This window comes from Sciurus vulgaris, assembly GCF_902686455.1.
Source record: "Sciurus vulgaris genome assembly, chromosome: 7".
Taxonomy (NCBI): Eukaryota; Metazoa; Chordata; class Mammalia; order Rodentia; family Sciuridae; genus Sciurus; species Sciurus vulgaris.
The window spans coordinates 118,965,918-118,982,371 of record NC_136467.1 but is presented as its reverse complement, the minus strand read 5'-3'; the positions used below and the strand labels follow the sequence as shown (position 1 = coordinate 118,982,371).

General features: G+C 37.4%; 1 protein-coding gene across 1 annotated transcript in view; it reads right to left on the bottom strand.

Annotated features, from left to right (window-relative positions):
• BTBD9 (BTB domain containing 9) overlaps positions 1-16,454 on the bottom strand; it is a 447,416-nt gene that overhangs the window by 376,806 nt on the left and 54,156 nt on the right. The window contains 2 exon segments of the mRNA XM_079148343.1: positions 1-220; positions 15,847-16,111. Coding sequence (XP_079004469.1) covers positions 1-220; positions 15,847-16,111 — 485 coding nt within the window.

The following is a 16,454-nucleotide window of genomic DNA, read 5'->3' as shown; positions in this document are numbered from 1 at the left end:
CGGCTGTCCCGATCCCACAGGAGTATCCGTATGTGATTGATAATGGACGGCTGACCTAGCTTAATCTCAATGCCTGAGCGGCAGTCATCATCAATTGGGTGCCTAGAAAAGCCATGATCCAAATCATAATTTTGAGTATCACCATCTAATAAGGCAGACTTCAGCTCCCCTTTTACAACCTGGGCTCCATACTTCATGGTTGCAATGTTTTCTTCTGGTACTACAATTAAAAATACAAAAAGCAAGGTTAATGATTACTTATTAAATTATTCTATATTGGGGAAGACAAAATTTTATATTTTAATCGATTCTATTATCTGCATTTAATTTTAAAATGGCACAGGCAAGTCTATGAGGGTAGAAGATATGGAAGATGTATAAGGATTAAGACAACATCCAAAGTTCAAATGTAATGTCACTATCACAGCTATAATGTACCTGAAACTAAATGTTATTAAGAAAAAGTTCATAATACTACAAAAAAAATGTACTGGGATAAACAAAACAGCTCTGCTGAGTTCATTCTGTTAGTAGCTTTAACTTAAGATCAACAGGACAAAAATAGCAAGCAGAATGACCTGTACCTGCCATCTGGATTGAGAACAACATATAAAAGCAAAGCAAACAGGCCAGACATCTGATAAAACAACAGAGAAACAAGGGTTCCAATGCAGAATAGCTGACAGACACACGTGGACATGTTGAATCAATTCATCTAGCTAAAAAAACAACACTACATCTAAAAGAAAATATATTTAACTTCACTTGAGAATTTTTTTAAATGAAAATTCAGTCTGTCATCATAATCAGTATTATGATTATTATTAATCCCTCTCTCCCTTCTCCAATATCAGATTTATTAACCATCAATTGTGCCTGAAAATTCAAAGTTTACTATGCAAATTATGTTCCATAGCTCTGGAACCTTTCTTCCAGGTACTGATATTCTAAAACTGACACTCTCCATAAAGAGACAAGAGGCTGCACGTTAAGGGGTTGAGGAGGCAGTTTAGACCATGGCTCCACCTCTAATATGTCACTTTGGGGAAGATACCCTCTCAAAATTTCAATTTCTTAAGAGGATGATACTATCCTGTTTAAGGGTTAAATGAGATGATGTTTGTAAAGCAGATAGTATGCTCTTAAAAATCACGATAACTATTTTTAAATATACATATAAAAACATACAATAAGCAGACTATACAAGTTTATAGACTGTAAGTAAACAATCCTCAAGGCACGCATACATCTTGACTGTGTGATTTGAAGAGGGTAAAGTGTGAGCTATAATCAAATTGTTAGGGGATGGGACTGGGGTTGAAGTTCAGTGGTAAGAGTGCTTGCCTAGCACATGTGAGGCACTGGGTTCAATCCTCAGCACCACATAAAAATAAATAAATAAAATAAAGGTACTGTGTCCATCTACAAGTAAAAAAATTTTTTTAATTGTTAGGAAAAAGATGGTAAGTAATTCATCACTGCAGATTCCTTGGAAGAATTGGTTTTTCAAAAAATTTAGAATGGGGACCAGTAAAGAGAGTAACTTCAGAAGAGGACAATATATACAGATGAAAAGTGGAGGGGGAGTGGGAACTAAGCAACTAGCCAGAAACTGAAGACACTCAGCAACCACAACTCCAGTCACACTCAGCTGCTTACCATCACAGGCTAAGGGGTACAGACTGAGGATTTTCTAAGGTCTCTTACCTTAAGATAATCATGCATGCTCTTCCTGTTCATTTAACAACCTTATGTAATGCATACTAAGTGCTAGATACTGTTCTAAGCACCTGACAAATATCAATTCCTTTATTTCTCATAATAATCCCTTGAGTACAGTTCTAGCACATCCATTTTGCAGATGAAAAATGGAGGCAGAGAAAAATTAGATGCATTTGCTTGCCCAGGGTTGTACAACCAGCAAGTAGCAAAGCTGATGTCAGAACCCAGGTGGTCTGTCTGCAGGTGTCTGCCCTGAGTTTAATGCAGTGCTATGCCACCTCCCTGGTAAGGTTTCTGATGGAATGGCCACACCTTTCCCTTTCTAAGTCCCACTTCCCTCTAAGGTTGCTTAAGACCCAGAGGAAAGAAACAAGCTGAAATAGCTTTAAAAAGAAAAAAAAAAAAAAAAATTGCGAGAAGTGAGATTTTAAAGTGAAAAAAAAATCTAGAATTGAGAGATTCAGGCTCTATTATTCCTATCCTTCAGTGAGACTTCTTAGTCTCTCTAAATCTGTTTTCTTGGTTGAACCCAGGGCCACTTTACCTCATCCCTTTTAATTTTTGAGAGAGGGTCTCACTAAGTTGCTAATGCTGGCCTTGAACTTGTGATCCTCCTGCCTCAGCCTCCAGAGTCGCTGGGATTACAGGTGTATGTCAACATCCCCAGATAAATGTTTTCTTATCTGAAAATAATAAGTAATACTTTTTCCAATCCACCTCCTAAAGTTTCTGTTAAAAAATACTATAAGTGATTCAGCTCTAGGCTTCACTGTCCTGCTTAGGAGCCCCAGGTTGCTCTGCTGTGCAGGGGTTGAAGATCCCTAGGGAGAAGGACCAGCTCCTGAACACCTGGAAATTTTAAGAAAATGTTGAGGGGATCCAAGATGGCAGTCTGAGGGGATCCAAGATGGCGGTCTAGAGGGAGGCTGCGTTCCCTGTCGCTCCGCAACGCCGGATTCAAGCAGAGGATATCTGTCTCTCAGTGAGGCAGTTTTTGCTGCTTATCGATCCCCTGCTCTTTACCCCGTTTGTCTGCTGTGATGACCTGCAATCTGCCAGCATATCGACGCCTTTTTTGAGAGCAGATTGCTCACTGTCAGGCGTCTATCATCCGCCATTTGCCTGCCTCTCGCCTGTCCATCGCCTGCCTTACCCCTATCCATCACCCAATGCTCGAGGTTCACCTCCCGATCGTCTGACAGCTGCCAACAGATTGACCGCAGACGGCCAGTGGAGAACCAGCTGCCTGCTGCTGCCTGGAAGTTCACTGTTACAGTACCCACAGGTTTGATTACACGTGGCTGCCGCCATTTTGAGACAACTGCCAGGCCCCATAGGATCCCTGGCCGGACTGACCGAGTCCCGTCTCCAGGATCCCTCAGCCCAACCGATCACTCCCTTACTCTGGGACTCTCACATCAACTGACTGCTCCCTGCCGCCAGGACCCCCAGACCAACTGACTGTGCCCTATCACCGGGAACCCAGACCAACTGATTGCACCCGGCCTCCTGGATCCCACAACCACACCAAACACACCCGACCTCCAGGACCACTGCCGGACCAACTGCATCCTGTCTCCAGGACCTCCAGCTGATCACGTTCACCCCTGAGCTGCAGCTCCCCATTTGCCAACACATTTGGAAGCCAGAGCAGCCATCTTGGATATTTCTGGAAGCCATAGCTCCGATCTTCGGGTGGGGCAAATCCCATCCCGAGATGCCTGCTGGAGGCTTGAAGCTCATTGTCAGGTACCTCTCATACATTAGGCTACTGAAAACTGGGAGGTTTCATTAGCATATGACTATTATACAGTAGATTTTCTTTTTTCTCCTTTTTAAAAAAAAAAAATTTAAGTTTTTATTTCTTTACGTTTCTTGCTTTCTTTTCCTTCTGTTTACCTGTTCCCTCAGAGTCGCTTTTTCCATTATTTACATGATGTTATTGTCCCCATAGGGGCTATTTGGTCTAGGATTGCATAGTGTCTGGTTTGGGCACTGCTAATATTGATCTCCCCTTAAAGAAAGGGTTTTGGAAACCTATAGGGCCACTATAAGCCTATAGGGGGAAATCTGCAATACCCCAGATCTGCAGTGCTAGAGGGGAAGATACATGAACAACATGAAAAAACAAGGGAAGAAAATGATCCAAACAAATCTAGATTCTATAGTAATAGAATCCAATGACAGTATGTTAGAAGAAATGTCAGAAAAGGACTTCAGATTATACATGATTAAGATGATTCGCGAAGCAAAGGATGAGATAAGAGAGCAAATGCAGGCAATGAATGATAATACCAATAAGCTGAAAGAGCACCTGCAGGAAGAAAAGATCATTTCAACAAAGAGATAGAGATTCTCAAAAAAAAAAAAAAAAAAAAAAAAAACCAAATGGAAATCCTTGAAATGAAGGAGACAATAAACCAAATAAAAAACTCAATGGAAAGCATCACCAACAGACTAGACCACTTGGAAGACAGAACCTCAGACAATGAAGACAAAATATTTAATCTTGAAAATAAAGTCACCCAAACAGAGAAGATGGTAAGAAATCATGAGCAGAATCTCCAAGAACTATGGGACATCATGAAAAGACCAAATTTAAGAATTATTGGGATTGAGCAAGGCACAGAGATACAACCAAAGGAATGAACAACCTATTCAATGAAATAATATCAGAAAATTTCTCAAACCTGAAGAATGAAATGGAAAATCAAATACAAGAGGGTTACAGAACACCAAATGCACAGAATCACAACAGATCCACACCAAGACACATTATAATGAAAATGCCTAACATTCAAAATAAATATAGGATTTTGAAGGCTGCGAGAGAAAAGCATCAGATTACGTATAGGGGAAGACCAATACGAATAGCAGCAGACTTCTCAACCCAGACTCTAAAAGCTAGAAGGGCCTGGAACAACACATTTCAAGCTCTGAAAGAACATGGTTGCCAACCAAGAATCCTATACCCAGCAACACTAACCTTCAGATCTGAAGATGAAATAAAATCCTTCCATGATAAACAAAAGTTAAAAGAATTTACAAATAGAAAGTCTGCACTACAGAATGTTCTCAACAAAATATTCCATGAGGAGGAAATGAAAAACAACAATGGAGGTCAGCAAAGGGAGGAACTACCTTAGAGAAAAACCACTCAAAGGAGAAATCAAGCCAACTTAAAAACCAAAAATAAGCCAAATGACTGGGAATACAAATCATTTCTCAATAATAACCCTGAACGTTAATGGCCTAAACTCATCAATCAAAAGACATAGACTGGCAGAATGGATTAAAAAGAAAGACCCAACAATATGCTGCCTGCAAGAGACTCATCCCATAGAAAGACATCAACAGACTAAAGGTGAAAGGATGGGAAAACACCTACCACGCACATGGACCCAGTAAAAAAGCGGGGGTTTCCATCCTTATATCAGATAAAGTGGACTTCAAGCCAAAGTTAGTCAGAAGGGATAAAGAAGGACATTTCATACTGCTTAAGGGAGCCATAAATCAGGAAGACATAACAATAGTAAATATTTATGCCCCAAACAATGGTGCATCCCTGTACATCAAACAAATCCTTCTCAATTTCAAGAATCACGAAGACCACAACACAATAATTCTGGGCGACTTTATTCTGGACGACTTTAACGCACCGCTGTCACCACTAGATAGATCTTCCAAACAAAATCCAACCAAAGAAACCATAGAACTCAATAACACAATCAATAACCTAGACTTAATAGATATATATAGAATATTCCATCCATCAACGAGCAGATACACTTTCTTCTCAGCAGCACATGGAACCTTCTCAAAAATAGACCATATGTTATGCCACAAAGCAGCCCTTAGGAAATGCAAAAAAAATAAAGATACTGCCCTGTGTTCTATCAGATCATAATGGACTGAGAGTAGAAATCAGTGATAAAGTAAAAAAAGGAAATTACTCCAACACTTGGAGACTAAATAATATGCTATTGAATGAAACATGGATAACAAAAAAACATCAGGGAGGAGATTAAAAAATTCTTAGAGGTCAAGGAGAATGATGATACAACATATCAAAATCTCTGGGACACTATGAAAGCGGTACTAAGAGGAAAATTCATAGAATGGAGCGCATTCCAGAAAAGAAATGAAAAGTCAACAATTAAATGACCTAACATTACAGCTCAAAGCCCTAGAAAAAGAAGAACAGAATAACAGCAAAAGTAGTAGAAGATAGGAAATAATTAAAGTCAGAGCTGAAATCAATGAAATTGAAACAAAAGAAAATATTCAAAAAATTGACATAACAAAAAGTTGGTTCTTTGAGAAAGTAAACAAAATAGATAAACCCTTAGCCACACTAACAAAGAGAAGGAGAGAGAAGACTTAAATTACTAAAATACATGATGCAAAAGGAACTATCACAACATTCACCACTGAGATACAGAACATAATGAGAAGCTACTTTGAAAATCTATATTCCAACAAAATAGAAAGTACCGAAGACATTGATAAATTTCTAGAGACATATGCTCCTCCCAAACTGAACCAGGAGGACATACACGATTTAAACAGATCAATATCAAGCAATGAAATAGAAGAAGCCATTAAAAATCTACCATCCAAGAAAAGCCCAGGACCAGACGGATTCTCAGCCGAGTTCTACAAGACCTTCAAAGAAGAACTCATTTCAATACTTCTCAAAGTATTCCAGGAAATAGAAAAGGAGGGTACCCTACCGAACTCATTCTATGAAGCTAATATCACCCTCATACCCAAACCAGGAAAAGACACATCAAGGAAACAAAATTTTAGACCAATATCCTTGATGAATATAGATGCTAAGATCCTTAACAAAATATTGGCAAACCATATCCAAAAACATATTAAGAAAATTGTGCACTTCGATCAAGTGGGGTTCATTCCAGGAATGCAAGGATGGTTTAACATTCATAAATCAATAAACATAATCCATCACGTCAATAGACTTAAGGATAAGAATCATATGGTTATTTCAATTGATGCAGAAAAAGCATTTGACAATATACAACATCCCTTCATGCTGAAAACACTAGAAAAATAGGGATAGTAGGAACATACCTGAACATTGTAAAGGCTATTTATGCTAAGCCCATGGCCAACATCATTCTTAATGGAGAAAAACTGAAACCATTCCCTTTAAAAACGGGAACAAGACAGGGATGTCCTCTTTCACCACTTCTATTCAACATTGTCCTCAAAACTCTAGCCAGAGCAATTAGGCAGACTAAAGAAATTAAAGGGATACAAATAGGAAAAGAGGAACTTAAGCTGTCACTATTTGCGGATGACATGATTCTATATTTAGAGGATCCAAAAACCTCCTCCAGAAAACTTCTAGACCTCATCAATGAATTCATCAAAATAGCAGGCTATAAAATCAACACACATAAATCTACAGCATTTTTATATGCAAGCGATGAAACAGCTGAAAGGGAAATGAGGAAAACAACTCCATTTGCAATAGCCTCAAAAAAAAAATAAAACACTTGGGTATCAATCTAACCAAAGAGGTAAAAGATCTCTACAATGAAAACTACAAAACACTGAAGAAAGAAATTAAGGAAGACCTTAGAAGATGGAAAGATCTCCCATGTTCTTGGATAGGAAGAATTAATATTGTCAAAATGGCCATACTACCTAAAGTGCTATACAGATTCAATGCAATTCCAATTAAAATCCCAATGATGTACCTCACAGAAATAGAGCAAGCAATCATGAAATTCATCTGGAAGAATAAGAAACCCAGACTAGCTAAAGCAATCCTTAACAGGAAGAATGAAACAGGGGGTATCGCAATACCAGAACTTCAACTATACTACAAAGCAACAGTAACAAAAACAGCATGGTATTGGCACCAAAATAGACAGGTAGATCAATGGTACAGAATAGAGGACACGGACACAAACCCAAATAAATACAATTTTCTAATACTAGACAAAGGTGCCAAAAATATGCAATGGAGAAAAGATAGCCTCTTCAACAAATGGTGCTGGGAAAACTGGAAATCCATATTCAACAGAATGAAACTAAACCCCTATCTCTCACCCTGCACAAAACTCAACTCACAATGTTTCAAGGACCTTGAAATCAGACCAGAGACCCTGCATCTTATAGAAGAAAAAGTAGGTCCAAATCTTCACCTTGGTGGCTTAGGATCAGACTTCCTTAACAGGACTCCCATAGCACAAGAAATAAAAGCAAGAATCAACAACTGGGATAGATTCAAACTAAATAGCTTTCTCTCAGCAAAGGAAACTATCAGCAATGCGAAGATATTTGCCTCTCATACTTCAGATAGAGCACTAATTTCCAGAATATATAAAGAACTCAAAAAACTCTACACCAAGAATGCAAATAACCCAATCAACAAATGGGCTAAGGAAATGAACAGACACTTCACAGAAGAAGATGTACAAGCAATCAACAGATATATGAAAAAATGTTCAACATCTTTAGTAATAAGAGAAATGCAAATCAAAACTACACTAAGATTCCATCTCACCCCAATTAGAATGGCGATTATCAAGAACACAAGCAACAATAGGTGTTGGTGAGGATGTGGGGACAAAGATACACTCATACATTGCTGGTGGGGCTGCAAATTAGTGCAGCTACTCTGGAAAGCAGTGTGGAGATTCCTTAGAAAACTTGGAATGGACCCACCATTTGACCCAGCTATCCCACTCCTTGGCCTATACCCAAAGGACTTAAAATCAGCACACTACAGAGATACAGCCACATCAATGTTCATAGTGGCTCAATTCACAATACAGACTATGGAACCAACCTAGATGCCCTTCAATTGATGAATGGATAAAGAAACTGTGGTATATATATATACAATGGTATATTACTCAGGTATAAAGAATAATAAAATTATGGCATTTGCAGGCAAATGGATGAAATTGGAGAATATCATGTTAAGTGAGATAAGCCAATCTCAAAAATCCAAAAGAGAAATGATCTCAATGATAAGCGGATGATGATACTTAATGGGGGGTGGGAGTGGGACAAGAATGGAGGAAGGAGGGACTGTATAGAGGGAAAAGAGAGGTGAGAGGGGTGGGGGGGAAGGAAAAAAATAATGGAATGAATCAAACATCATTACTCTATGTAAATTTATGAATATGCAAATGGTATGCTGTTACTCCATGTACAAACAGAAACAACATGTATCCCATTTGTTTACAATAAAAATTAATTAAAAAAATAAAATAAAGCTTTGATTAAGGTGTAAAAAAAAAAAAAAAAAAAAAAAAAAAGAGTCCCTGAATTCAATTCTTGATACAAAACCAAACGATTTGTACGAAATTCTTCACTGTAGCATTGCAGCATGATTTATTATGGCTAAAGAACAAAAACACCCTCTGGCTCTAAGTAGGATAAGATAAAAGAAAAAAAAGAAAATGTATCCAAAAAGGCAGATAGAATTGGTGGATTTCAAGAAATAAAAGGTTTTGCATTTAATTAATAAAACAGTTTACATTTTTATTCCCCTGAGTTGCAGATATCTTATATGTTTTGTATTTGGAGGTTATTTCATTTAAAATTCTAGGGCTTATCTTTTGAAATTCTAATAAAAATATAAATATGGAAAATCTCACTTCCCTATGGCTGCAGGAAAATGAATATATTTCCTCAATATCATTTAAGTAAATTATTGAATGACATGTTCACAAAAACCTCTACTCCTCCCTTGAAGATTTTTTGTAATGTTTTTGACAGTGAATCACGCATTGTCTTATCTATATTTTGGACTTTAATATAAAATCATATTGGATAAGAAAAAAATGCTACAAGCAATGTATGCTAAAGTACTGTATAAGTACATAGCCTTCAATTCAATCAAAAAGTGTTTATGAGAACTCATTTGACACCCAGGCACAATAAGAAACACTTGGAATGACTTGGTGAATTAGACCAAGACAGGCCCTTCTGACCCCTCCAATCTAGAGGTGAAGATTTAAAAGTAAGCAAACAAGCGTTTCAAATCTGTGCTTTTCAATATCATTAACCACTTGGTAAAAATAAATATTCTGTGCCTCCTTGCTAGGAATAAAATGTGCAGGCATAAAGTCTGTTGTTGCTGACCACTGGAACCATCATCTCCAGTTCTGACACCATCAAGAGGTAAATCTAAGCCAAAGAGGGATACATCAAACTTTCAGATTTAGAGACTAATGCCACCTTTGATTTTCTCTTAACATAAGTTTCTTCAGCAATATAATGTTTCAAGCTAAGAATAATATAGTAGGCACAAGAGTTTCAAATGAGTAACTAGAAGTCTAAAATAGAAATGAAATTTCTACTACGAGTATAAGTCTTCTTTTGAAGTTCACTTCAAGAGTACTTGAGAACTTTCTAGCCATTCTTGATAGATTCATTCTCTGACAGTATCTTTCACTTCAAAATGGAGAACATTTATACAAGTGGAAATTCTCTCATGGTAACTAGACTGAGTATCTTGCTGGAAAAAATACAACTCCCAGTATTTTTTGAAAAATCTATAGTTAAATAATGAATTTGGTAGGAAAAGTGATTATGAGAAAATTCAAATCATAAAAAATCCAAATCATGAATATTCTTCATAACCTCTATCAGCAGAGGAAAGAGTTCTCAAAAAATACAAGGTGGTAGGGAATAAATGAAAGCAGCCATAATTTTCTTTACACTAGTAATTTTAATGCATTTTATAAATATTAAGGAAAAAATTAAGCTGTGAAGCTCTATTGCTAGTAGAAACAAATCAAATGTTAGAAAGGAAAAATGAGGCAGGACCTGCTCTAGCTACACAGTGGCAAAATCGGAGTGGTGCTGGGGTAGTAGTATCCTGTGTGTTTGTTTAATGTCTTTTTGTTCTCCATCATCTTTTATTGGCCTCTCTATTACATGGAGCTTGAGATGGCTATTCACCTGAATGGATTATATGGATCCAGACTTGATTCTCTGCTCACTGGAATCTCCTTACTCAATTCTGTCACCTAAATCATCGTCTACTCCCGCTCCTGATTTCCCTAAAGAATGTATGGACACTCCCTCCTATAACACTCCCTAACAAACGCAGTATTACAACTCCTGTCTGACCTCAGTTTTCCCTATTCTCCCCGCTCTCTGCAGGCCTCCTTTCCACACTCACCAACACCAGTACTCAAACATACCACAAAGCAGAAACGGAAAGGATCCCCAGCAGGACAATCTACAGAAGAGCACTGGCCTCAGGAGGCAGAAGTCCAGCACTTTCGTTTTAGCTTAGGCACTGATTTACATGGTAACTTGGGAAAGTTATCCAGAAAGATTCCAGAACTAAATGTGAACTTCGTTCTGTTTACTTAAACAACAACAACAAAAAAGTCCTGAGCTGCCTACTATGTGCTAACTGTCCTGGACCCAGCCCTCAGGAGCTCACCATCTCATGAGACTAGAGCACAACTACACACACTAAATGCCTCTGCAGAGGGAGGCTCATTAGAGACCATTCATGAACCCCTAGTTAACAGAGAGATTTCCCCATCACAACAAACTACAGCTGGAAAGATACAACAGCAACAAAAGTCTAAGAGTTTTAAAAGTACAAAAGGTTCAGTATACACTATCTTTCAGTAATGGTGAAGCAAATTCTAGTTTAGAAGCAAGGACAGGATTCATTCCGTTATTTATTTTAAAAGTTTATATTCAGGGATTGTGCTAGGTGGAAAAATGCAAGAAAAAGGCATAATTAAAGTCCTTAAGAAATACAGTCCAATAGGAGCCTAGGCAAGTAACAACTATAGTATCACAGTAGCAAAGCTACTGTGACCCATCTGATGACCAGAAACTGTTGGAACCAGCACAGGGCAAATGGACAGATTTAAATACACACACACACACACACACACACACACACACACACACACACACACATCCCGATAAATTGACTTTTACCCAATAAAGAAATCTTGAGGACAGAATTTGTGATATTGCTCCCTGCTGTAAACAGAAACAAGAAATTACTGTTCTCTTTCCCAAAGTTTAAAGCCTGAGATATACAAAACAATAGCTCAGCCTTAATAAAAAAGCACTAAGTTTCAAGACAGAAATCTCTCCAAAGCCAAGATAAAACCAAAATGTTAAGAGATGCTACAGGTACTTCAAATATCCTAAGGAGAAAAAATAATTTCATTAAAAAGTTAATTTTCCTTTCCCAGGTGTATAAATGCTCATCATCATATATGCATAAAACTAGTTTAAAGTACCTTCCAGAAAGACCAGCAATCACTGCTAAGTTAAAAACATCCTTTGGATCTTCTTTTTTTAAGGAGGAAAAAATATCTCTTTAATTTGATAAAAGCTTTAGGACATGCAGCTTTTATTCTACTAATCAAATATAATGAACTCAAAGAAAAAGCATTAGTGTCTATGCCCTTGTCCCCTCCATTTCATGAAAAGTCCCTAAAGTTACAAAACATATGCCAAGGGAAGAGCAAACCAACAAACAAATTCTGTCAATAATTCCAAAGCAAGCAGATATATCTTTTCAAATCATAAGTCCAGAAATAATTCTGAAATTTTAGAACTTTTCTAACTAAAGAAATTTGATAAAATAATAATGATAATAATGACATGAATATTTGGATAACATTTACTTAGAAAATAATTAACTAAATGAATATCTTTAAGATCTGATAGGAAATACTATGCCTCCTTAGTATTTATATTATTTATTTTACTATTCAAATACTTGAAAAGTCAGAAAAAAAAAACCAGCTTGCTATTTAATCATTACTCAAGTTTAGAAGATAGAAAAAAGATTCCCAAACATTTACATAATCTCTTCCTGGAGCTCCCCGCTGAATTACTCCAAAATGAAGAACTGAACATTGATGAGCAATAATCACAGTAAGTGCATCATTCCACACCAGAGGGCCTCTCCTAGCTGGTTAGGCCTTTCACAGGTAACCTGATTTGTTTATTACAACCCAGGTCTTACACCTATATGGACTGGCTGAGCAAATCTAGTAAGTATGTGAAATGTCCAAAGCATCTCCTCATTCATGCAGCCACATCCTAAGCCTGTCCCTTTAGCAAATCCAGTTCCAGGGTCCTATTAGCAGCTCAGATCAAATCTAGAACAAGGAGGGATGGCAGGGAGTTTCCAAAAGAAACAATACAACAATGAGGATTTAGAAAGTTTAAAATTAACTACTCTTCTTGCCACCTCCCGACCCTCCATCCACCCACACTTTATCCAAGGCTGACCCTTAGCCAGCACCTCCAATTTCTTCCTGGACCCTCCCAACCTGTTTTCTGTCACTACCACAGTATTTCTCTACTACCTTTTACCCACATATCAGGCAGCTGACACATCCTATCTGCTATCTGTTCAAACATTCATGGCCTAATTCCCTGTGCAGCCAGGCTTTGTGCAGACTGCTCACCAACTCAGACAACTTTATATCCAAAACCTCCTCTCAATTCTTACTGGCCTTGATCTCCCAGCATCATGACATGCCATAAACCACTCCCTTCACTTAAAAAGCTCCCCCCTCAGATTAGTCTCTATATCAGTCCTCTGCCTTAGCCATCTCCCCACCTCTCCAACCCTTCCTTCTCTACCTTAAGACTCCTGGTCTTAGGTCTTCTCCAAGTCTCAGACTTAGATCTCTTTCTTTATATTCTAGTTCAATTCTTTTTATCACCCGCTTTGAATGCTTCCTAAACAACAGTAATGTGTTTCCACTTCCTACAAGACATTTCTCCTGAATGCAGTTGCCATGAGTCTGCTATATGTCATTCGGTGTGTTAAATTGTAAGGATACAAAGATCAATAAGATCTACAAAGATCATCTCTGCCTTCAAGGATCAAAGACAAATATGTTTAAAATAATGTTATCAATGGGACAATGCCCACACAGAAGTTAAGATGAGGAAAAACACATCAATACTACAAAGGTTTCCTATATTGAGCTTACACACATTATTTGTGCACATCATTTGTACACTTTATTTTGATTAATTCTCATAACAATAGTAGGAAATAAAAAACTAAAACTCTTCTACCAGATCATACAACTAGTAAGTGACTAATTCAGGATTAGAAATAAAGTTTGTAAGGCCTCAAAACCAATACGTTTTCATCTATGCCTAGTGAAAAGAAATGTAGGTATGATGAGTTAGGAGAGGAATCCAGGCTAAGGACACCTGTTTAAGATCAATCAGTATTTCAAGCATGTCTAATGCCATGGTCAAGGAAGAGATCACTCAGGGAAATGACTAACATTAGACAAAATTTACAACTTAAGTGTCCCAGAAATTCTCAAATGCAATAAATCAAAAACCAAGCTCAGCCTATATTTCATAAACTCTAAGACAGGTATGTCTTTCAAATTTTAACAATTCTGAAATTAGGATGTAGATCTCATGCTGTATCATGGTTTAACTGGCAGTATTGTTTTCTTTCTTGGTGGTATATAAAATAATAGTGTCTCAGAATTTCTGGCTTCTTCAATTTGAGAAAATATGGTAACTTTTTTTTTTTTTTTTTTTTTTTTTTTGCGGTGCTGGGGATTGAACCCAGGGCCTTGAGATTGACAGGCAAGCACTCTATGAACTGAGCTATATCTCTAGCCCCTTTATCTAAATTTGGTACCTAACTTTAAACCCCTTGAATCACCAAGATCTAATAATTTTCCATAATATCCCTCCTAAACACTCATTATTTTCCATTTTTCTGACACCACCCTGGTTTAACACCGCATATAGTGTACAGATTTAAAACCCTCCTCACTGGTCTTCCTAAATCCAGTTATTTCCTATTCCAAATCATCAAGAACAGCACCAGAGAGCACTCTTTCCAAACCTCCACTGCCCCTCGAAAGCTCCTCACTGCATATTAGGAGATTCCAAACTAGTTTCAAAGACTTCCATGAGTGGGTTTGAAATGACCTATACGTAATTTATTATTAATCAACATGCGCCTTTCATTCTTTTCTTTAAATATTTTTTTTAGTGGTAGGTGGACACAATACCTTTATTTTATTTATTTGTTTATATGTGGTGCTAAGGATTGAACCCAATGCTTCACAGGTGCTAGGTAAGTGCTCTTCCACTGAGCCATAACCCAGCCCCATAAGTCTTTTATTCTAATCAAGCTCTTCTAGATATGGCCCTTGAATGTTCTAACCTCTGTCTCATTAGCCTCACTTTCTTCCCACCTGAAATTCACCAACACTGATGCCATTCAGATCAAACTTGAGTTTCATAACCTCCATCAAATCTCCCTCATTCTAAGCCACTCTCTTCTGAAATGCTATAGCATGTTCTCTTGGACACTGTTGTATTTAAGTTTCCATACAAGTTATATCTTACTTCCACAACGAAATTAAAAGGATCAAAGGTAGAGACTGTTTTACATTTATGCAACATAGTTTAGTGGTTAGTGGTTACTTACAGTCTCTGAAGCCAAACTACATAGTTTTGACTCCTAGATCTTCATTTTTCTGTATGACCTTGGGCGAGTTACCTAATCTCTCTGTGCTTCAGCTTCCTCATTTGTAAAACATAGCTAAACATAAGACCTACCTCAAAGAGTTGTGAAATCTAAATGGTCAGGTTGGTAGGAACTTTTCTTACTATATATTAAGCATTTTACAAGTGTCAGTTGCTATAATATTAACTAATTAAAAAACCACATAAGTATTAAAAATGCTGTATTAGTGTTACATATCATAACTGTTATTTAGAAACTCCATGTCTGTAGTGCCAAAATAATGTGTACACAGCATGAACGAAGTACTTCTCTGATGAATGAAGGGAAGAAAGGTCTTAGCATGAAAAGCAGCTTTTCAACAAAGTAATTTCTGATATTCTGGGGAACAGTTGAAAATATTTGTCCAGGAATGGCAACAAATATTTATGTGGGGGTCTACCATGGTTAATAAATCCCAGGAAGAATTCATAGAGAATGACAGGAAAGACATTCCACAGGAAGTAGGCGTGTTCAGCCCTACATGTACCATTTATACCTGCACTATGGTTTTGTAATGAGTAGCTATGAATGGTATAAGATGCAAATAAAACTTTTTGGTGACTGTAGGATAACCAGGTACTTACTGAGCATGCCTCTATAATTGAGGTCCATATCCCGGCTCTCTGACCGCACTTTAATAGCATCCAGAATGGCGTCAGGAGACAACAGTCCTGAGGGCCTCACAACATTGAGAAGTTCGGTGAGGCTCATCAAAGGTAAACGCACAGCCTGCATGATTTCCACATGATTCTCCTTTGAATTGTGCTTACACCAGTTTAACAAGGCTAAGAAAATGTCTTTTTCAGGAGCCGCAAATGAATCTCTTAATACAATGTTTAGAAGTGCTGTCTGAAAATTATAAAAAGGAAAAATCCAGTTATGATAGAGCCCAACCATGTGTATGATCAATCAGTAAAACTTTACAGAACTGCAGGTATCACTTATATTTAGATAATTCCTTTTGACCTCTGTCTTTCCTTATGCCTGGTACCACTTACTTACTATGGTTGTCTGAATAATAAGAAAGGATGGTAGCACCCTTCTTTCCTGCCCAGGTATCTTGTACTACTAGATGGTCTCTCCAATACATCTGTACCCATCTTTTTTAAATTAGCAAAAAGAAAAGTGACAAAGTGAATAGCTCTCAATATATAGCAGGTTCTTTAGGAGAACGTACATTTGTAAGTCAGTA